The sequence below is a fragment of the Fulmarus glacialis genome, unplaced genomic scaffold (assembly GCF_000690835.1).
Source record: "Fulmarus glacialis isolate BGI_N327 unplaced genomic scaffold, ASM69083v1 scaffold12946, whole genome shotgun sequence".
Classification (NCBI taxonomy): domain Eukaryota; kingdom Metazoa; phylum Chordata; class Aves; order Procellariiformes; family Procellariidae; genus Fulmarus; species Fulmarus glacialis.
Genome location: NW_009217545.1, coordinates 35,308 through 58,933, shown reverse-complemented (window position 1 = coordinate 58,933; position 23,626 = coordinate 35,308). Strand labels below are relative to the sequence as shown.

General features: G+C 40.2%; 1 protein-coding gene across 1 annotated transcript in view; it reads left to right on the top strand.

Moving 5' to 3' along the window:
- The first annotated feature begins 2,799 nt into the window (after nt 1-2,799).
- GRIA3 (glutamate receptor, ionotropic, AMPA 3) overlaps nt 2,800-23,626 on the top strand; it is a 48,593-nt gene continuing 27,766 nt past the window's right edge. Inside the window, exons 1-2 of the mRNA XM_009579715.1 lie at nt 2,800-2,985; nt 22,100-22,153. Coding sequence (XP_009578010.1) covers nt 2,821-2,985; nt 22,100-22,153 — 219 coding nt within the window. The 5' untranslated portion in view covers nt 2,800-2,820. The remainder of the gene's footprint in view (nt 2,986-22,099; nt 22,154-23,626) is intronic.

Sequence of the window (23,626 nt, the reverse complement as noted above, 5' to 3'; positions counted from 1 at the left end):
GGTGCTTAGCTGCCAGCTGTCGTTACCATGACAGAATGTAAAATGTAGTAAATGGCGCTGAAGGCAATAGGCATGGAGAGAGATCGGAGGTTGGGAACAGTGAACACGTGTTTGCGAAGATGCGAGTGTGCTGCCTTCCTGAAAGCAGGAGGTTTGAACCATGCTTTTGTAAAGCAAGAGGAATGGGCTTTGTGAAGGTCGTCAGAGGACTGGCCTAACGAGCCGTCACAGGAAGGGCAAATGGTACTTCTCAAAGCAAGGACGGGAGAGGGAGAGGGCCCAAGAGAGGTGAGCTGGCACAGCACAGACGGTGACCATAGGGAGGATTTCAAGAACTGACAAGGGTAAAGGGGACTGTGACTGTAAATACTTGGTGTGACGAGGAGAAACAGGAGGTAGAGAACACAGAAATGATGAAGCTCTGGAACTTTTTCACACTAAGATTACTGTAATTGTATTTTCATGCATAGGAGAAAGGCTGCTGAGTAACCTCTTCTCTTTCTTGAAGTGGTAACCACTAACTAATACACATGCATGCAAACCCACACACACTCACACCCACCAAACATGCAATTGCACAAAATTAGGAAAATTTCCCAACTTTCTTCTGAGATATTCAACGTTTGACAAAGTGAGCTCTGACTCAAACAGTGTTAACTGAAACTGGGTACATGGCAGTCAACCAATGGTATCTGCTCTCCAGCATGTTCATTTTCACTTCTTTCCTTGAGACAATTCGTAAGTTTTGTATGTTCTTAGCAAAAAATAGAGCTACAGATTTTTTAGTGTCCTTTTTTTATGGTATGTTGAACCATGTTGTTCAATTTGGAGTGAAAAAAATGGACTTATGGACTGTTTTCTGTTGTTTACAGCAAGCTCAAGGTTCATACTTAGACATTATATGAATGATGAAACAAAGTTATAAATATTCATTACTTAGTGGAATCATATTTTTTTAAAAGCACATCTTTGTACACAAAGCATTTATAAATCCCCGATAGTGGTATTTATGTTCCGACATCAAAATTCCTCCTTTGCAGCCAACCAAATATCTTAGGCTTAGATCTTCCTCCTACATGTAATGGAATCACAATGGTGTCACAGACATCACAGCCATTTTTATAAAATATGATGTTGAGGAAGACTGAGTTCATTGTACTATACATATGTAAATGCCTCCCTTTCAATAGTCTCAGGGGAGAGAAGATGCCAGAAAGAATTCCCAACCAGCGTACATATTAATTGTCACCATCTTTCATGGGATAGTAAAGTGCATTCATACAAAGAAAAGCATTAAGAATCAAGGAGGCTGCACAGGGAAAGTGAAGGCATTTGAGTGAGACTTAAGGAAGTCACGTGGTAAATTATAATAATCTGACTGCAGTCTAGAAAATCACACTCTTGCCTTGTTTGTGTCTGTAATGAGGTAATGATGCAGCTCCTCTGGCTTCAGCCAGCCACTACAGATTTACAGCAGGCTATGGAAGATCAGACTGCAGCATAAGTTCTTTGTTATCGGTATACCTCTACAATGGTATCTTATTGGTGTAATTCGCAGCAGTGAACATATTGCTCCTCTGTAGCTCAAACTCCTTTCAGTTTCAGAAGCGTAGGGGACTGGTTATCACAGAGCACAACTGATTGATTGTTGATCCTGTATGCTTATGTGTTTGTGTGTGTGAAGACACTCTGAGCTTCTCAAATCTGGCTGTGGAAATCCACAGTATGACTAAATGATTGGACTGAAAGTTTTGCAAATAAATTATCTGGACAGAAACACAGCTCACATGGATGCTTCTGTACAAAGAAACTCCACTGGAAACCACTGTGTGTGCTTGAAGTAGATGACCTGTGTCTTTGTTTGGCATCTGCCCAGATTTGAAACAATTAGAACTATGCAAAAATTTTAATTTCCTGAATCAAAACAGGTAATTCACCAAATTCCCAGCTACATGCTATAATAAAGGGGTGCAAATCAATGTCTGATGACTTCTACATAGCCTGACTTGAAGGAGATTACCGTTCCCAGTTCCACCACCTTTCACTTAGGGACTTGACTTGAGTTCTGTCTGCTGCCAAGGCACGGCTGTTCACAAGAAATGAAATGCTGTTTGCTTGTATAATTTCCCACTGTGCCGTCTTTGGTCATTCTGTGCTGCTTCTCTCCTCTGTTGAGGCTGCTAAATGAGTTGGTATTACCTTAATGAAAGCATTGAAAGTGTGGTTAATGCTGCTAGACTCCATATTTAAAAACATTTTTTTAAAAACATAATCAAAGTGATATCAGTAAAATATTCTCCTGTGGTTCATGGCTCCAATAACCAGTACAATGACTTAATTGGCATTCTTGTGCAGTGCTTGGATCTTTGCCAGTTAATGACCCATTGCTGCAGTCTGCACAGGCAAATTTCCCCTTCTGTCCAGCTCTTCAAGCTGATGGACTTTTGCCCAAGTAAGGGCTGCAGGCTCCTATTCTCAGCTGGCATGGACCCCAGCACGACCATAAACATCCCTGAGAGGATCATAATATGATATATTGGACAGATTCTGATACGCCTCACGGTAATATATCGCCACGCAATTCTGCTGAAGTCAGTGACTTTGGCAGTGGCATAGCTGAAAGAAGAAACTGGTCCCTGCACTGTTGCTTTCTCAGATAATGAAGCACTTGCAGGCTGTTAGCTCGTCTGTGTCCCTTTAGATGATGCAAGTTTTTGTGAACCCTTTGTCAAACATTCAAAATAGTTTTTACTTTTGTTCTGTTTTTAAATGGTTGCATTGTCTCTTCCCCCTACAGGATTTTCCATTCTTCAGGCAATTATGGAAGCAGCAGTACAGAACAACTGGCAAGTGACAGCCAGATCTGTAGGAAGCATAAAGGATGTTCAAGAGTTCAGAAGAATTATAGAGGAGATGGACAGGCGGCAAGAAAAAAGATATTTAATTGACTGTGAAGTAGACAGAATCAACACCATTTTGGAACAGGTATATGCTTTTCAGAAGTTGTGATCTCTCTGTGACAGACATTAATGTTTCCAGAACTGTCTATTTCTAGAAATTAATTAAATAACCATTGAGATGTGAGTCCCAACAACTGGCCAGTTACCTAGTAAAAATTGAAGTGTCTCAGTGATGCTCATAGTTGGTGGTACTACTTACATGTAACCTACCAGGAAATGTCTCTGTGGTTTTTTTTCCCAAATGTTGGTAATGAATTATTTTTAACTAGGTTAAGAACCTAAAACCTCAGCTGCCAGAGTAACATTACTGGCATCAGGGCTACTTGTAGGGATTGCAAGACAGGTGCAGTTTATTAAGTGGAACATGAAACAAGAAGTAAAAAGCCAGTGAAGTAGTCTTGAATCATCTTAAAGAATGCCCAAATGGAAATATTGCTAATGAAAAATTCAGCTGCTGGTCCAAGAGGTTCATTCGCACTTTTTGGTACATAAAGCCCTTCCCTCTGCACAGCCGGTGCTGTTGACAGGCTTAAATTGTGGGTGATAGAGTCTAAACACCTTTATTGGGTAAGGTGCACTTTTAGGTGACTGCTTTGCTATTGCGTGGCCTTCCTAGTGTTTGCTTTGCCCCAGAGGAATGGCCATACCCTCTGGCCATCCCAGGGTGCTGCCAAGAATGCCTGTGCCACTGGCTGTGCTGGTAATGTGCTTGAAGAGGTGTAGTAACAGATACATATCGCAAGGACAGAAGCAGGACAGTTCCCTGCTGCCTGGGCTCACAGCAAAGCTGGTGTTGGTATGGAACCAAATCCATGCTGCTTGTTTACTCATAGGCATGTGGGAATTCACTTACATTAAGACTGAAAAACCCTCTGATTATTGCCGCTTCATAAATTTAATTGTGGGTTTATAGTATGGAATAGATCAAAAGTAACATTTAAATTTCATGAAGCGTTAGCGTATCTCTTAGAAATGTTGTATTGTAAACTAGTAGCAAAGTGACCTTACTGCCATAAACCCTGGGAAATGCAAAAGCCATATTCACTGAGTTCCTTCTCAAAATACTCAGTTCCCGTCAAGTCTTGAGGTGTATCACTGAGGGCCGGTCCGTGGGTCTGAATCATAGTCACGGCCAGGTCCCATCGCTGCTGGTTACAGAGGGCAACAGGAAGAAAAGAGGTGCTCAAGAGAACGTAGCACAAGCTGATGCTGGTCTGTAACTCTGACAGCTACAGAGTGGTTGTGATACTAATACATAGCATTGCATTTTACACTGTATTTTTAGTCAATATGGTGAATGCTCTCTTTAGGGAAATTCATACAGCAAAGTGTAAGAAACATCTCTTTTTTTTTTTTTCCTTTCATTTGCTCATGTTCTTGCAAAAGATGCAAAACACCATACCCACAGCCCACTCTTCTGAAAACAATGCAGAAGAGCACTCCTGAGCGAAGCTTAAATAGCTCTTTGGGCCCACTCTCAGCTGGGGAACAGGCCTTTTGTTTGATCTTTCTAACTCCATTTACATTTTGTTCTCTCTTTTCCTTATATTGTGCAAGTGAGAGAAAAAAATAATCAAGCCATTCCAGTGCCTAAAATGAAAGCTATATACCAAGCAAACTATATAGCAAAAAACTGGCGAACTCTTTCCTTCTGCAAGCATCCTAATTCAAACCTAGTGAAGTTGTAATTTTATTAAATGTTTGACTCAGCTTTCTATCAATGTGATTAGCATCTGTGTAACTAAAGATTTGCTATTGGGGCCTCCAGGTTTTCCCAAACTGTACAGTACACTGTACAGTACTCACACTTTTGCATAATTAGGCATTTCTGTTGTCATTATTGTATTGTATATAGCCATCTCTGTACTGTTAAATGACTTTTTTTCTGTACTATGCCCGCTGTCCATCTTTTGGACTTTATTTACAGAAAATTGTGACATTTCCATGAAATCTTTATCCTAAATTATCTCAAATATTTCTAAAAGATCTTAAAATTTACTTGCAGTTGGATTTTAGGACTGTATCAACCAGTTTTAGCCAATCAGTTGAACACTATCAGTCCATTGTTTTGCAACCAAATCCTACAGACATTTTCACACATAAATACTATGTCATATATGTTGCCCTATTGATGTAATATGACTATTTCTACTTCATTTCATTGAAGATACTCATAAGCAAAATTGTTTGAATGTGCAGTATCAAAAATGAATTTAGAATGTTTTGTTTAGGAAACCAAGCTAGATAGTAAAGCAAACTAAACATACCTTCTGAGATAAATACTCTAGTACTAATCGTGTCTTTTTAGCAGTCTAACAAGAGGATTCTAGTTATGCAGCACTTTTTTATGAGTATTGTCCCATTTATTTTACTGGGACCATTCACTTGACAAAGAATTGCCCAAGCAGATCCCAGGTTGGTGCCTCTGATGCTAAAAATATATTCTGGCAACAATTTCCAGAGTTTTTTTTTTAATCTGATGCGGAAAAGCAATGACTTAAGTTTCTGCAGCGAGAATCAGTAATGGTGGACCCCAGGTTGACAGCTGAACAATTATTGGTTTTAGGCTTTTCCTTCCATCTCCTCTGCTTACCTTGTTATCTTCTCATAAAGTACTTTAAAAAATCTCACAAATATGTGTGGTACTTAAATCCATCCAGCCAGTTTGCTCAAGGGAGTGGTGAGTTGTCTTCTTTTTAGCCAGCTGTGTTTGCTGATAGCATACCGTTGAGGGGAAAGATAACTCTGGATTTGCGTATTTCAAATCTAGCGTTTTATTGCAGTTTAGAAAGTCAAATCGGTGCTTTGTGTGGAGTCTAGAAAGTCTGCTCAGCTAAGAGGCAGTAACATCTGAGCATGTTATCAGCATGCTGACTGCACAACTGCAGGTGGCTTTGAAGAGCTTTTTCCCAGTGAGAGCAAAGGGAAGCCAAGACTCTACCTGTTATGGCAGAGTACTGTTGGACAAACTCTGTCCCGCAGAGGGTTGGCATAGGCTTCCTCAGCCCAGCTGCCTTTCCATCCCTCTCCCTTTTTTGGCCTCCTCAGGAGCACATCTTCAAAGGTCAACCCTTCCATCACCTTCTGGGAGTGATGCCTCCCTCCAGAGAGGGGCTTTACTGTGGTCACTGGGGGGATGCGTGGCACCTGCCATTTCATTTTCTCAGGGACAACAGCAGCATTTGCCAGTGACCCTGGATTTCAGAAGCGTAAATAGGACTTATTCAAGAACAAAAGTCATACCAGAAATAAACAGACTGTAAACCACTAAACAGTCTACACACGTGCTGAGTTTGTTATCAGACTTTGGGCTCTTGGCCAGGCCATTCGGCAAACTTGTCAGTTCTCTGCTCCAGAAACCGCGTATCACGGCTTTGTGTTAGTGCTTGGATTAAATAGGAGTGACCTCTTCTCCTGTATCAGGCTGGTCAGTGTGTGCAGTTCTTTTCCTTTGATGCTTTTTTCAACCAGTTCAAACCAGGGTATACCTCTCTTCCAAAAGTGTAGGCTTATCTAAAGACAATTGTGCATCTGAGGATTTTCTTCAGGACTTAAGGTACTGCTGAAATATTCTGTACCTTCCTCCAGCCACATACAGACCTGTAAGTCAGTGACCTTGAGTATTCCATATGCCTTTAACATCTGGCACATCTGTATGTCCCTATGTTTCCAAGTTCTGAAACCTGTCATACGAAGTATTTCTTTTCTCAGCGCTGGCTGGTACCCAGGAAAGGATCTCTCCCAGCTGTCTCCCCCTGGTATGTAAATGTAAGGTAGGGGAAAGAGGACACCTCAGCTCCTGCTCTGCCTGGGTAACCTGTTTTGTGCCAGGTTTCACTCTGCAGCGCATCTGGTTTCATTCTCCTTCCACAGAATCTTGTGATGGGCCCCATATTGTGTCCTAGAGGTGGATACCCTAACCAAATCACCTCTGGCCCTGTCTCTTCAGCTGCAGAGTAAGGGGAAGCAGAGAGATTAATAGTCATTCTGTAAGTTACCATCTGTTTGTTCACTTGCCCTATAGTTCTATAACCATTGAGCATGTGGATCCTTATCCCTCCTTGCACAACAAAACTATATCCAATTTAATCATCTAGTGGCCTCTCAAGCATACAGATAGCAACACTTATGTCATGCAAAATTCATAAGCTCCCCACACTTCTTGTCACTTGATGCTAAAATATTCCAGTATTCCTTCACAGATAGATATAAGATTTTGGTCTCATAAACAGAAGAACATTTTCTTCTGAGAACTAACAGTAAGCTTTAGCCTGTTCAACCGTGTATTTAGAGACATGTTTTTGAGTTAAGAAATACGTTTTTCTTATTCCCAAGATAACAAGCTGTATTTCAGACTAGAGTGGCTTTATGTCCATTTAGAAGAAAATCTCCTGAGGGAAAATAAGGAGGAAGAAACTCCATTCAGGATCAAAATGGTGAAACTTTACAAAAGACCTGTTTATTCCAGAGACTGCATGCTTTTATCAAATCTCCAAACATAGTCATAAAGGTTAGGCTCCAAGGCAATGTCTGTATTGAGTGGAGGCATTTCACAAAGCAGAAACAATATTACAGTAGAGAATGCAGTCCCCAAAATTTTACAATGACAGTCAAATTGTCAAAGACGACTGGAAGTAAAGTGTCCGTAGGATTAAGAAGGGTAATCTGATTGACTGAACTGTCCAGTGCAAGCACTGACTATGTCTTGACCTTTGAGTCTGAAATTTTGAGATTAGGGAGATGGTCTGCAGGTTTTCCGTACTGCCACAGCTGCATCCCTCTGCAGAGCTGTTCAGATCTCAGAGGAGTGTGCTCACTGCACAACAGCTTTCACATTTGGGGTGTCATAAGAATAAATACAAAACTGCAGTATTCAGTTGACCAATAGTCATTAAAACCAACGACAATAAGGAAAAACGTAAGGGAAAAATCAGCACCGCTTTCATGTAAGCTTCCTGGTTTATGTGTTACGTTATAAACAGATAGTCTGGTGTTTCATGTAAGCTTCCTGGTTTATGTGTTATGTTATAAACATAGTCTGGTTTGGGTTTGCCTGTGTTCTCTGTAGCAATTAAAAATATAATAACTGCCTATAAACACAGTGGGACACTTGAAGGAGGAGCAGAGCTATGGGTAGCTTCAGCTTCTGCTTTGCTTATGAAGCCCAGTGACGCCGTGTCCTCTGAAGGTACTGCGCTGCGGGGAGCTCAGCCTCCAGAGCAGTGTGCCCCTGCCACGTTCTCCAGGGCTCGGTGCCACGGCCGTGTCACAGCCCGATTTTATCCTCTGTGTGGAGCAGAGGAGGGGGTTCAACTGAGGCTCCGAGAGAGCATCTGATAGTACAGTGTTGTGTAGCATCACTCAGAAACTGGTCCAGTTCATTTTTACATTTCCAGTGAACTAGAAACTTAAAATTTAGGATATTTCTTCATTAGGTCCCCGTGAGTATTGTTGAAACCAGGATCTAAAACAGAATGAAAGGTCACTTCTTTCCCTTCACATCCAGAGAGTTTCAGCAGCACACAGGTCTTATGGGCGTGAGGGAAGGAAAGGGGAATTACTTAGGTCAGTCACCCTCAGGACCGTAGCAAGTGGAAGGTAAGTAAAAGATGGGCATATGTCAAAAGCAACAGCTCTATCTGCGTTAAAGGGCCTGCTCCTATCAGCTGTACAACTAATAAAGGGCCAGAGATGGATTGCTAAAGCAGAGAGAAGTAACATCTTGGGTTAATCTGCCCCACATATAGCACATTTCACACGTACCTGGGGAGAGAATTTCTAGCTTGTAAATAGTAATGTAAAGTCGTCATCCAGACTTCATAAAGCAAGACAGGTTCCAAATGACAGGAATTTAACAGAGTATTAGTCATCCTGCAGAATGACTGAGGTAATGGCACACAAAGCTTAAAAGTGTTCAAAAAACATTAAAGCACAGTTTTAAATGTATCTGATCAGTAATAATAATAATTAATACAAAATGTCTCACCATAAATGTGCAAGCTGCTGTATGTAGAAGACCGCTGCCAAGCAACCCTGGTTTCTTACGCCAGAGGCATATGAACCTGAAGTTACCATTAGAGTTTTTATTTTTCTGTGATAGTAGCAATTACTCATTTTATGTTTTATGATAATTCATGGGATATAAACGCACACACCAATGCACACACATGCATCTGCTTTTGATACTTTGCATATTTTTACCACAACATTTGTAGTATGCTTTTCTGCAGTTACAGGCATATTTATATGGCAACCTCTGCATTGCCATTAAATGTACAGAGAACCAAAATCTCAGTTACGCTGCTGCGAGTGTAGAGTCAACCATTATCTTGAACACTGTCATGGACACAATATTTAAATTGATGCGATTGCGCTCATAGAGAGATTGTATTTGCTTTGAACTTCAGTTAATAGGTAGCTGGAAAAGCACAATTTGCCGCACAGTTTGCTTTTCTTTGCAGCTTTTCAGTGCACAAAATTTGTGCGTGTGTATTTGCCCTTAGAAAGCCCTCTCAGGGTCCCACTCATTATTTAGCCTGTGTCCACATCGTATGAGCTGCTTCTGCAGCTGGCACTAATTGTTACCCTTGTTGACAGTCTCAGTAGAAAAGTTGAGCCTGAGGGCCATTTGCAATAGCCTCTCACTCCTGCATTTAATGTACTTTGGAAGCAAATACACACACTGATGCTTCTCATGCCATACCTGGACTGTGGGGAGAGGATTTGGTCTTTCGTTAGCTGGACTGGTATTTTTCAAAAACAACATTCACAAGAAGTCTTTTAAAGATACAGAGTATTTGAGGGAAAGGGAGAGCTGGCTAGAATTTCCTCAACATGTGATCTCCTGAGTTTTTTGTCCCACTGTATTTGTCCATCTCCCCATCCCTAATAGCTCTGGGAATCTTTGTCAACTCTTCTAAGCCCCTGGCTGATTTTAAAATCCCTCACTCGCACATCTCTTACAGGTTTTAAAAATCAGTGTTGCTTTGTGACAGTCCTAGCATTTAATGTGGTTCTTTCTTCTCCATATAAAGGATGAACCCTTTCATCTTAGTAGACATTACCTTAATTTCTGCATCTGTCTCTCAAATAGTTTAATGCTTGAAACTCTGCTTCTAACCAAAGGCTTTCCTTAATTAGTTTCCAAGGCAACCATCTTGGCGACAATTCAGATGAACCAACTGCAGGGAGAGGAAGGAAACACACTATCAAAATGAATAGTAATAGTACAATACCACTGTGCAAACAGGCATTGTACATCACCAGGGACAGCATGATAGTTCTGGTATCTCATAAGTTCATTTACAAGGGAAGAAGTCCTAACTCAGTAAAAGAAAAGCCGCACAAGAGCGTATGTCTTTTTTTTACAGCTGACTAAGCTAGGATTAATGGCTTCAGTGCGATACGAATCCCATATCTGGGGGAGGAAGAGAACCACTGGTGCTCTTCAGGGCCCCTCAGGCGCCAAGATGTTCCCAAGTGCATGTCACAGGGCACTGTTACACTACGGTTCAGAGAGCAAGATTTTCGGAGTGGGGACCACCCCACTGGGCTTTTTTAGCCCAGATGCTGGCAGTGCAGTATATAAGACACTAGCAACTGATAGCTACAGCCTTGGAGGGGGAAGCCCCTAAATACGAGGTCCCTAGGTGTAATCCAGAGCTATGGTGCACTTGCTCTGGGCTACAGATGGGTTTGGATCTGGCCATAATATGGCAAAGTACCATCCCAGTGCAGATCACTCACTGCTTGCAATTATACATTCATACGTGATTCCTGTCTCTTATCCCACCTTCATACCAGTGCAATTCCACTGGCCTCTCTGGAGCAGATTAAAGCTACCAGGGGTAGCCTGGGCTAAATTTATAAAGAATCAGGCCCTATAAGTCATCAACTAAACCTCAAATAGAAACTCATCCCACAGTATTCAACCAGTAAGATGGAAAACAGCGTAACAATTTTAGAGGAAGCTAATGTTTCCAGGCTTAAAAAAAAAAGCCCGTATTTCTAAATCAAATTTATTTGTATCACACCATGGGCATGCATGTGTAGGTATAATGACATATGTACTACTGGAAGCTCATTCTTCCAAAATGTGTAATGAATAAAATTATCAACAATATACACAGACCCTTAAAAATACCCTGAGTATCTTCTATTCTGGGAGAATGCATGTAAAGAATCAGAAAGGAAAAATAATGCTATAACTTTATTACCTCATATGAGTAAAACGACCTCCCCTGCTGCATAGACTAAGCCTAGTAAAAATAAATTAACTCTTCATAATCTCTTTTGGTTCATGGTTTATGCACCAAGTTATATGGGGAATATTGCAGAGCGCTGTTTATAGTGAAGCAGAATAAACCTTTCAAACTCCTTCAAAGCATTGAAAAGAGAAAATTGGATGCAATTCTAGTCACAGTAAAATTCCGTTTATAAGAAAAAGCAACCTTGTTTTTCCTAGAGAAGGTTGCACTGATTTTTTTTTTTTCTTAATTTCATAGGGAATTTAAAAAAGGAAAAGAAATGCTCAAAAGGAAAAAAAAGAATGGCTACTATTCAGTATTTTCAGTCTGCTTGAAGGCAGTGCTCTGCAGTACAAAACCCCTTCCAAAAGATTCTCATGTGAGCATTGGGACTGAATTACTGCGACACTTCTGGGTTATATCCAAATAATAGTCTGAAGTGATCCTGACATGCAGTAATGGTTTATATAAGCAGAATTTTGTTTCCAAGGACTCTTGTTCAATTCCAGGGAGTAATAGTGGGATTTTATTCTGATACACTGATCAGAGCTGTGGAGAAAATAGGAAATTTATGTGTTTTTAAAATGAAAACTGTGTGCCTCAGTTTACCTAATTTCTTCCTCTCTTCCCCCAGCGGATATACATCCTTTTATATTTTGAGCAGCTAAGACTGAAGGAGTTTCATTTTCCCTGTGGGAAATGAGAAGAAATGAGCATTGTTTATGTTTATATGTGATTGCAAGAGTACTCTTAAGAACATTCAACATACAGTTTCACAGTATTGAAAGCCAAAAGGGACAGTTAGATATCATCTCCTATGTCACAGGGATTAGGCACATGGTGCAAAGATCACTTTGAACTGCTTGTTAATGATGTCGATATGCCTTCAAACTGTATGACAGTGCTGAAGCATTTGTGATTCCTGCAGAAGGTTTGGAAAAGTAAGAATAAATTTAAGATTACTATTATTAATAGTCTTTGTGAAAGTGACTTTAGGTGTTGTGAAACTTAGTGAAGGATGCTAGTCTGGAAGTCAGTTTTAATGGTGCTGATTTTGATATACCTGATGTGGACTTGTAGGTCTAAAATGAGAGGATCCACAACTACAGAGAAGCAAGGAGGTAGCATAAGACAGCATATGTGAAGCTGGAAATGAGGATGTTATTGTGATGGGACCATATTACATGGGATAGGAGCTGGTTGCATTGTAGGTTGAAGGAAATTAAACCATGAATGTTACTAGGGAAAGGCAATCAACTCTAGTAGTACAGCCAGGTGCACTTGTTTGCTTAACTTTTCTGAGCTAAGAAGAATTGACTAAGAAATACTGGTGTCTTTCGAAAAGGTGGTTGTGTGTCAGTGAAAAGCATGTTATGGTTACTGAGAAGCTTACCCATCTGAGCAGTTAACATAAATTTCTATTCTTTTGGGCTCTCTAGAGTATTGGAGCAGAGGTAGCAGTGGTACCTATTCATTCTCAGGTTAGCAAAACCTCGTGTCTCTTCTCGGAGGGGGTGAACTGAGGCTTGAGCAGAGTAGGTGTATTTCCACAGGGCCTTGACTGATGAACAAGAGTGACCCTTGACAGGGTGAGATGCAAGATAGATGAGTACTTCAGAATTTATCAGAAGCAGTAGGAAGGCAGAATACAGCGAGGATCTTTCTCTGTGTACCTTTCCTGTCAGCTAACATGAATTTCAGTTTGCCTGGACTCTTTGGAAGATCCATGTAGAGAAACAGAAGTTGCATAGTCCCAAATACACTACCAAATCAGTTGTCTTCAAAAAAGTCATTCAAGCTTTGATGACAACAGTGCATTGAAAAGCTTCAGACCCAAGTAATTGTTGAACATCATACCAAAAAATTGTGTCAGATCAGAGAATATAACCCAAATCCCTTGATGTCATGATTGCTGACCTTCTGGTAGTGTCTGACCTGAGAAGGTTTATAGCCAAGAAAGAGGGAGGAAGACAGAACACTGAAACGGCAGATTTGGAAGATGAAACCAATGAGGAGAGTACCATACCGCGGTTTGTCAGTGTCGAATTAAAGCGGTTCTGACACTCAACACAGAAAGCTTATTGTGATTTGAGATTTCCTGTACACATTTGGGTTTAGGTTATTTTTTATGAAATCTGAAGTCTCTGTGAAATTTCATGTGAGTTTCGAACTTAAGATTTCACAGAGGCTTGAGAAAGTACTGGAACCTCTCTGAAATTACCTTGCATGTAAAATCACTCCATTATGAACATTTTTCAAGGGAGGATCTTTCTCAAAGAATGCACTAGAACTGTGTAGACAATTAAAATTGTCTGGGCCTCCTTCCTCAAATAACCTATGTGTGGAAATTACTACTGCAGAGTAACATATTTAATTAAGTCATTTACTTCTCATAAATATAACTGTAAAAATTCCTCCAGAACACAACTGGATTTTTATTTTATTAATCTCACTCAAGAAACTAAAGAATTCATTAATTAAAAATTTCTACAACACATAAATCTCTTCAAGGAAGCTCTCTGGGAACAAGTATCTCCTCTTGAGAATATCTTGGCAAAATAAGGGGCAAAGGTCTTGGCAATTTTGAGTATCCCTTTCATACCCTACAAAGAATTTTTGTGATGATTGTAACACACACCCCCCATATCTGATCTTGGTTTTAGTGAAATGGCTTCAAGTGATGAAGGGTAGCTTACATTTTGATTGATTTTGACGTGAAGGTCTTTGTATTGAAGGACATGACTTGTGAAGAGAGATGCAGTCCTGAGAGATACAACACTGTTCTCATCTGTCTAAACAAAGAGATTTTGATATAAAGAAAAGTTTATTTAATGAATTTTATTCAGCTTAAAGAGTAAATTGTGATTATGAATGTCAGTTACCAGGGTTCGTAAAACTCTTCATCTCAGTGTCCTCCAGGGTCTGATGTTTTGCAGTAGAATATGTCCTTTAACAATAACTGTGCCAACAGCTTAGTTAATCTGACAATATTGATAAGTCACACCACGGAAAATGAATTTAGGAAAATTGTTTCAGGGCACAGAAAATTCACAGAAAACTTTGTCGTCACACTGAAAGAAATTAGGAGAAAGTATCATGCTCTCAGAACCTATGTTGCAGTTTGTAATTTTTTTCCTAAGTAATTTCTAATGTAACCTTTTATGCACAAGTTAAATGCATATTCCATTACACAACCTTCAATCAGCAAATGTCAGATCAGTTATGGGAAAAGAAAGTTTAGCCATATGGAGGGAGAACAAAGTACAATACAACTTTCAGATGCTGCATTTAATTACCCTCCAAGGACTAACATGCACAACCATCATCTGTCTGGAGATGGCCTAAAAGTAAAATTTCACTCTTGATGTGACTATCATCAAGGAAAAAGGCAAGGGAGAGAAGGACACAAGAAAGGGGCCAGAGAGGGAAAAACTTTAATAAAATGCTTCAGAGGCATCTCAGATCCCTGCTTCCACCATGCGTGTTTTTGTTCCCTTCTTCCAGGAGATTCCTGTTCTCTGGGAAATTATCTCCCGTGAGAGATACATTGTGGAAAAGCCAAAAGCTGTTTGAAGAATGTTTTATAAGCCAAAACAAATGATCTTGATACTGTGCTATAGAGGAAAGTAGGATTTTGGTTATGAGGTGTAGTCACAAATGTACAAGGTGGCAGTTGCATGGAAGTAAAATTCTTGGGTCCATATACTCCATAAAAATACAAAATCCAGCAATTGGGACTGTGTATGGATTTGTGACATTCCCTAAAGGACATGAAGCCTCTGAAATGGTGGATGAATTAATCTCAACTATATATGCAGTTATTTTTATCTGCAACAAATAATACGTGTGTAGAATCTTCATCTTAATATTTAATACATTCTTCATTTAATATTTAACTCAAATTTAATATAGTACTCATTCTTCATATAAATGAAATCATTGTTTACTGCATCACAATCCCTGGTGGCCAGATTCCCATCTCATTAATACTAAGTGAAGAAATAAATCTCCTTCCCTGGGTTTGCACTACAACTACATTCATGAGGTTTTGACCCTTTGTATGAGGGAAGCCACTTCTCAGAACATGGAAATGGCTTTATTTCTGTGGAATTAAAGGGAGGACAAGTATCACTTGTTTGGCTGTGACAGACCACCACTAGCTGTGACCTGTCTTTTGCCACCACAGGATTGCGGTTCCTTTGGAACCTCATATGTTGGTTGGTGTGATAGAAAAAGACAAAATCATGACACCAAAAAAGCTATTTTTTATAAATTTACTCAGGGAAGATCAAGCCTTGTCTAGTGTTTATAATCCTCAAAGGGAACTTGCTCTTTCTGCAGGAGCATGTGTGTATTGGAAAACAGGGGAGTGGGTGCTGCAAACTTACAGAATAATGGATCTACTGAGGTTACAAGGGATCTTATTTTCACTATGGCATCTGGTTAGATGAGGAAAATCCTGTTCACATTTCAGGAGACCTTTTATTTTCCATTCTCCTTCTATTTATCCTACTCCTATGTGGAAAATTTACATGACAAGGGGTGACTTGTGCAAAGTAAACATAGTGAGGAATGATTATGTATGGCTGTCAAATGCTATTGCACCTTTGCACGCATGATAACACTGTAGAAGGTAACTACATTGCTGTTAACAGTGTACTGACCCCAGAGAACTGAAGTGCGGTGGCTGCAAGCCCCAGGGGCAGCTCCCCCACTGCAGCAAGGGTCTACGAGAGTGGGAGGGAGGCCAGGGAGAGGACTTTCTTTTCCAGCTGAAGGGCTGCCTCAGCTTCTCCTTTTCTTGAGTGGTAGAAACAGAGCTGAGGTGCAGTACATTGCAGATGCCACTCAAGATAAGCTAAACATCCTTGCTAACATAGTGACAAGAACTTTTTGGGCCTTGACTTCAGCTTTTGTTGAACTAATTGGATTGTCACCCTGATACTCTGTTCCTCTCCTTTCTTAAGGGTGTCCTGAAGACCAAATTAGCCAGTGCCACTGGTCCAACAGGGTGCTGCATCTCAGGGCACAACTTTGCAACCATTCAATCCAATATCAGATAGGAGCTGCTTAGATCTGAGATAAGCTTTTAAGTAACTCCATCCTCAGAACAGAAATGCTATTAATAGGGATAGAACCTAGAAAACGGCTGATCTGATACCCAGGAGAGAAGACTGTGTGCTCCACAATTTAGACTTGCCAGACAGTTGTTGCTTTGCTTGATATCCGTGCTGTTCCCATGAAGTGCAGTCAACACTGATAGCTGATCCCGACGATGCTGTTGGAATTGTTTTAGACCTGAGTCCATTTATCTGTTTTGCTTGTTTGCTGCTGAAAAGAAAGAATCGTGCCATCACTTCTGGCATTTGCACACTGCTTTAAAGGCAAAGGTGTCATAATTGTATTTTCTATAGCAAGTTATAAAGGCACATTACTGCTCAACTGGAGGTAGCTAAGCTCTTCTGTCCTCGGAGACTTACACATATACTTAAAAATCAGTAGAAATGCTTGAAGTTAAATGTGAGCTTTTTGCAAAAGTGGAACCCAAATTAATGCATGAATAACCTCAACAAAGACAACAAAATTCTTTTTTACTCTGAGCTTCCAGGAAATCTCATTTTTCTTGCTGTCTTTTTAAAACCTAGGAAAGGAGAGTTCTAGAGTTAAACTGCCTCATTGTTCCCAGATATGGTTGAAATGGAAAGACACATTACAGCAGGTCAGATCTCTGCCTGTCGTTCCATTTAAGTGGCATATTTCTGCCACTTGTCAGGTATGAAAAGCACAGTAAAAATCTTTAGACCTTCTTTGTGGCAATACTGCCTATCAGCATCAGTATTTTATGTTATGGAAAGATCTAATAGACTCATAAAATATCAGGGATTTGAGCTGTAGATGAGGTAGTCTGCACTTTTGTGATCTAATTTGTTTTTTTCTTTTTTCATTTGTAAATAAAGGATGATAAATAACTTTGATTAAACAGACTAAACTGACCAGATGGCAATGGATTCAAATGAAGGGAAGATGAACTCCAAACAGGTATTAATTGGACATGGTAGTTTTCTTTTCACTGCTGCCAAAATCATGATAGCTGCTTCTCTAGGTAAAAGTGCAAGCATATCCTCCTGTATTTTTCAATGACTCTTTAAAATCAAAGCCCACAGAGGCCGTAAGGTGGATTTAAAAGTGACTGAACTGCTGGGCTTGGAGGGTTGTGATCAGCAACACAAAGGCCAGCTGGAGGCTAGCTACTATTTGGAGTACCCTAAGGGTACTGGGGCTAATACAGTTTAACCTCTCTATTAATGATCTGAAGGTTATGGGATGGAGTGCACTCTCAGCAAGTTTGCAGATGATACCAAATTAGGAGGAGTGTTTAGTTCACCAGGTGGCTGTGCTGCAATACTTTGACAGGCTGGTGAAGTGGACAGAGAGGAACCTCATGAAGTTCAAGAAAGGGAAATGCAAAACCCTGCACCCATGAAGAATAACTCCATGCACCAGTGCAGACTGGGTAGAGGCTTCCTGGCTGGAAAGCAGCTCTGCAGAGAAGGATCTTAGGGTCCTGGCAGACAAGTTGAGCACAAGCCAGCACTGCACTCTCACAGCAAAGAAGGCCAACAGCATCCTGAGCTGCACAGGATTAGCATGGTCAGCAGGTCAATAGAGGTGATCCTTCCCCTTTACTCAGCACTGGTGAGGCTGCATCTAAAGTGCCGTGTACAGTTCTGGGCTCACTAGCATAGGAAAGACATGGACATCCTGGAGCAAGTCCAGTGAAGGGCCCCTATGACAATTAAGGGACCGGAGCATCTGACATACAAGGAAAAGCTGAGAAAAATTGGGTTGCGTAGCCTGGAGAGGAGAAAGCTCAGGGGCAATATTAATAATGTCTGCAAATACCTGATGGGAAGGAATGAAGAAGATGGAGCCAGACTCTTCTCGGAGAGTCTCACTGAGTTGCAGAGTCTCAGAGGTGCTCAGTGACAAGACAAGAGGCAAGAGCACAAACTGAAATGCAGGAAATTCTGTTAAAACATAAGAAAAATAACTTCTACTCTGAGGGTGGTCAGGCGCTGAAACAGGCTGCCCAGAGAGCTTGTGGAATCTCCATCTTTGGGGATATTCAAAACCTGACTGGACACGGTCCTAAGCAGCCTGCTCTAGCTGCCCCTGCTTTGAGCTAGGGGGTTGGAATAGGCAATCTCTAGAGACCCTTGCCAGCCTCACCTCTTCTGTGATTTCCTCCATCCATAAAAAAAAATCATCTTTCCCTTTTATGAATCAGAGACAAACCATTGATATTTTTAAAAGACAAAATATGACTGCTCAGCCCCACCTACAAAACTTGCACTGTTCTTCCATCGCTTGATTTCTTTTGAGCCCACAGAGTCTTGTCTTTCATTAACCCATTCTTTCCTTGCCTCTGGTCCGTTACTACTGTTCACCTACACACTCTGTTCTTACCATTCTAGTTGTTCGTCAAGTCCTTGGAGAAATATTCCAGTGAGGCCGCCGGAGCTGTCTCCATCACTACTGTTTAAAATGGCTTCCTTGCCTTGACTTTCATCTAAGAGTTCTCCAATCTCCTCATAATGTTCCCTTCACCCTTAACTCCAACATTTAATTTTCATGGTCAAAAAACCCAGATCCATGTTCTAGACCAGGAACTAGCTGTGGTTGTAATTTGAGTAGGGAGTAAGTCAAAAGGTAACGGAGTAATTGTGAGGTTAGTATTAAAGTTATTTTGCTTTCTCGTCACTGCCCTTCCTCTTAGGTGTTTTGTGGCCTTTGAACTACATCATGAGAGAATCATCATTACTACTTTAGAAATATCTCAATGCTCCATACCAATTTAATATTAGCCAGTTAATCTCTATAATGCTGTCTTCCAAAACTGTAAGAAAAATGTAAAAGCTAAGGCAAAAAATTGTAGTTGCCTATTTGTTATCATGATGATTGATGCAGTGGAAACCAAGTTGTCTTTATGCTTTCGTTCAAAAAATAGCTTCCTCAGGCAAATGAAAAACTAAAATTGGCAATGCTGACCTAATTTCTCAAGTCTGGCATATAGGTCTGTACTTTCAGTAAGCCCGGTGCTGGCCAGCAGATTTGACTTTTATTTTAAAACCAGATACATTTCAATTATGTTCCCTCTAGATTTTCTCTTAATTAATTGGAAATATCCAGAGAGTTAATTAAAAATACAAACTTTATTTGATTCTCTATCAAACCTGACATTACGATCTTTTTATCTACAAGGCAAGAATTATGTGGGATCAGAAGTCTGAATTATTCATGATAGTTTCCAGCCATTTTTCTCCCTCCTCCTTTGTTCAGTATAGAATCTTATAAGCTTTTCTTTCAGTCAAGGTGAAAGCAGTATTAAGTCTCAGAAGTGAACCTTACCAAAGACATGTAGCTCTGTGAAATCCTTGTCCTGTAATCCTGGCTTTCTATTCACCACCACTATTCAATATGCCACTTTCTATATAAGCTTCACAATATACAAGCAGTTGATGAGATTTATTTGTTATACTCCTGTTTTCCTTCTTCATAAAAAAGCTTTATCCATCCCTTCGCTCCCCTAGGAGTAACACTGATGTCTGTGATTCTTTCTTCTGGGCTCGCTAATCCAGCAGCTCCATTCAAGATGCTGGATAGTTGGTAGAGGGTAGAAAGTGAGGAAGGAGGAGAGTTGTGCTTGTTAAGATTTAGGACAGCATGTATAGTGAATTTTAAAAACAATGCTAAGATCCAGTTAAATAATTATGAACTAACGTTGTTGATTGTGTGAGCAGAAATACTGGCAGGTCAATTCTGAAAGATGCTTTATGGATTAAAGCTTGACTGTAGTACATTGGACCTCTATAAGGGACTAAACAGAATTATTTCTGGTCATTTTGGAGACATGACAACAGATGAGATGGAAGTTGAGTCTGATCTATGCTAATGAGTCCTACATTTCCTATTTGCAGTATTGCTGCTGTTGCCTGTAGCAGCTCCATGTATGTTTTTCTTACAGCCGCTGATTTCATCTGTCGTATTTTTCTCTTAAATAAACACATTCCTGGATAGAAATGTAAAAGCTTTCTTATTTGTTATTAAGGTTAAAACGACAAAGAGTATTGTTGTTGTTAAATAAGTTCTTTGTCTCTAACCCTTTAAAAGTAGATCGCTGCCTTTAAGGTGAAATTAAAACATACAGAGAATTCAGTATGCAAATAGCACACGCACCAGATGATCTGAAGGAAGCCTGCACATTTCCATAGAAAACAAATGTGAGTGTAGGAAAGCAGATGCTTTCTACCAACAGAGTGTACATACAGTTCTCAAGAGGACCTGAACAGCAATTTATTTTCAGACTGCTGGAAGTATGCAAATTCCTACAGAATTAAATGTGAATTTAAAAGAAATGGCATCTATTAAGGACAAGACAACCCAAAGAGGCAATTGGGAACTTAATAATTTAATCAAGAACTTCAGCAGGCTCAGCAGTATATCTAAAGTCAATGACTCAAATGTCATCTGTTCTTAGCAAAGACGTAAGTGGTCATATTGAAAAGGTGTCTCGTAGAGTATGGCATTTGGAGCATTTATCTGTGACCATGGAGAAGTACGTTAGTGTGGTATGTATAGATTTTCAGATGATTCTTCATCAAAAAGCATCATCTGTTCACTTGAGCTGCTCATAGGTATAGTCAGTGATACACCTGTGGTGTATCGCCAGCGTTGTGTTTGCTATTTTTAACTTTTATTAGTTTAACCCAGCAAGTCTGGGTAAGCTTGATTCTGTCCTGACACATACGTAATCACCACAGTTAATAATTAAATTGTTAAATGCTGGACATTTTTTCACCTGATGGCTGTGGGACTGGATGGATGTTACTGAGATTATAATCTGAAGGCAAGAGACTAGTGCTAAATGCAGTGGCATAATCTTGCACAAGGGGTATTGCTGGTGAGCCAGCAGCCAGCTACATAGACATGGGAACTGTGTTTTTTCCTCCTTTCTGCAAAAGCACAGTATTACTGGAGTGGGGACGAGCGCACAGGGTGGCGGAATTCAGGCTTGCCAGACAGTGCTGCCTCCACTCCTCCCCGTTACCCTTACAGAATCCATCCTGCTGCTTTTTTGTCTCGTAGTGATTCCATTTAATGACTCCATTTGTACAGAGAGATGCCCAAGTGGGGTCAGGGAGGGCAGGAGATGTTGGGTTAGTGGAATGTGCAACATGACATTTCGTGTAAATTTTGGCTAAACATGTACGGTCAGATGTGGCCATTTAGATGCACTGGAAGCGACAATTTTTCAGGCCTTTTGAAAGCTGTCAGAAGGCAATGAAGGTCACTGCTTATAACTTTAGGAATTTAACTTTAAGCATTCATATATGAAAAGGCTTGGCCAGGGTTCTCATGGCAGGAAACCCTGTACGACCTGGAGCCTACCGAGCCCCGCTGCGCTGGTACAGTGTAATAAACACAGTGAGTGGCTGGGCTGTGTCACCCGCCTCTCGTACACTCCACAAACAAGGAACAAAGTAAACAGATCTAGTGTCACCTCATTTCAGAGCAGAAATACTTGAACTGGTAACTCAAATTAACCCGGTCAGCAGGGGAGACACTGTGATCACAAGGGTGAGATTGCCAGGTAAGGTCACCTCTGCAAGCGGAGTCTTCTCAGCCTTGTGTGACTCTCCTTTGTACTCTGCCTGTGTGTTTTAAAAACACAAATGACTGCATCGTGTCTGTAAAGCCACAGGTCTGTAATACTCGTGCTGCCCATGGATTGGGCATAGAGGGTTACCAAAATGTTCGTTCTCGGGTGTTTTCCACTAGTTACGAATCATCCTCTTACAACCGAATAATATGTCATTTTTTTTCTTCACACAGGTTGTAATCCTTGGCAAACATTCTAGAGGCTATCACTACATGTTAGCTAACCTGGTAAGAACTTTTCTTCATTACAAGTATAGCTAAGGTGTAGAGGGTAATATATTCTGTTCAGGTTGTGGCAACTTTATTCAGCAAAAGACGAAATGCGTGGATGAGTTCTTGGATTTTGAGAAATTACTTCAGTAAATACTAGAACTGGTATGTTATAGTCATTTGTACTCAATTATGGTCTTTCTTTTGTCTAAGCAGCTCATATCCTCTACTAATTTTACAATAATTTAATTATATGTTTTCCCTCTAATTTTTACCCTTATTTATAAATAAGACATTTGATAACCATAATCTTCTATGTAACATACTTGAAATATAAGCACTCCAGGAAAAATAATTATAGCATATTTGTGTATAAAATAAGTGGTAAAAACCTGAAAATTAGAACAATTCCATCAAGTAAACCAGCCAGGCTGTTCAGCTGTTCTTTCATATTTCAGAGTGTAGGGTGTTGCCCATGTATGTGTTGACCTATCAGGACAAGACAGTACATTTTTATCTGTATCAGAGCTTCTTCTGGATTCTAGAATTGACTTTCAGGGATGTTCATGATGCCTTTGAAACACCATCTGTTAGAGTTCCTTAGAAAAAGTGTTATATTGTAATTGATCCTGCAGCAAGACTAATTTTTGGCTTCTGTGTCTACTGTGAGTGGAAAAATGTTTTTCCAAAACTCACACTTTATAAAGTTAGCAATCCCACTTACTAGAAGATTCTCTGTATCCATGTTTTGGTGTGATTAAAGCAGAAAAGACAAATTTTAAAATACCCTTATTGAGTGTAAGTACTGTATGACTTTAAGATGTGTCATTTTGCATTTTAAGAACCAGTCATGATCTCACTGATTAGCCTGTTCATAGAAATACAGGGGTTCTTATTCTGGATTACCTTTTAGCATGTGTAACCATTGACATTCAGAGAAACGTGACTGCAATCAAGTCATAGTAATCAAAAAGACACCAATTTACTGCCTCAGGTATAAATAACAACAGTGGGAGAGAATCATACCATTCTGTCTGCAAGTGAAATGCTAAGTAATGCTGTGACGGAGAACTGCCTAGCAAGGAGGTGTGTGCCTTGCCTCCACAGAACAATATGGGTGTTAAGTGGCTTTCTGCTCCCCGCGCTGAACCTTCATGCGCACTTTGCTGTGCAAATGGGATTGGTGTCTTTGACCAGTTTTCACCACGATGAGGAGAAAAGAGGAAATAGTACTTTAAGTTTCCCCACTGTTTACTTTCTGACCAGTGAATATTATGTACCATATTGCCACAACCCAGTAGGGCAGTTTTCTATTGCAAAGGTCTGAACAAGAAGACATTTTAAATTCTATTCTATGCCGCTATCACAATCCCAATTGTGACAGCAATTGTCTCCTTGGTAGAATATTTTCAGCTAACAAGAGGGAAATTAATCAGTTTCTTTTGTGCTATGCTTATAGCAGGTAAAACTGAGCCAAAGAAAAGGGACTTT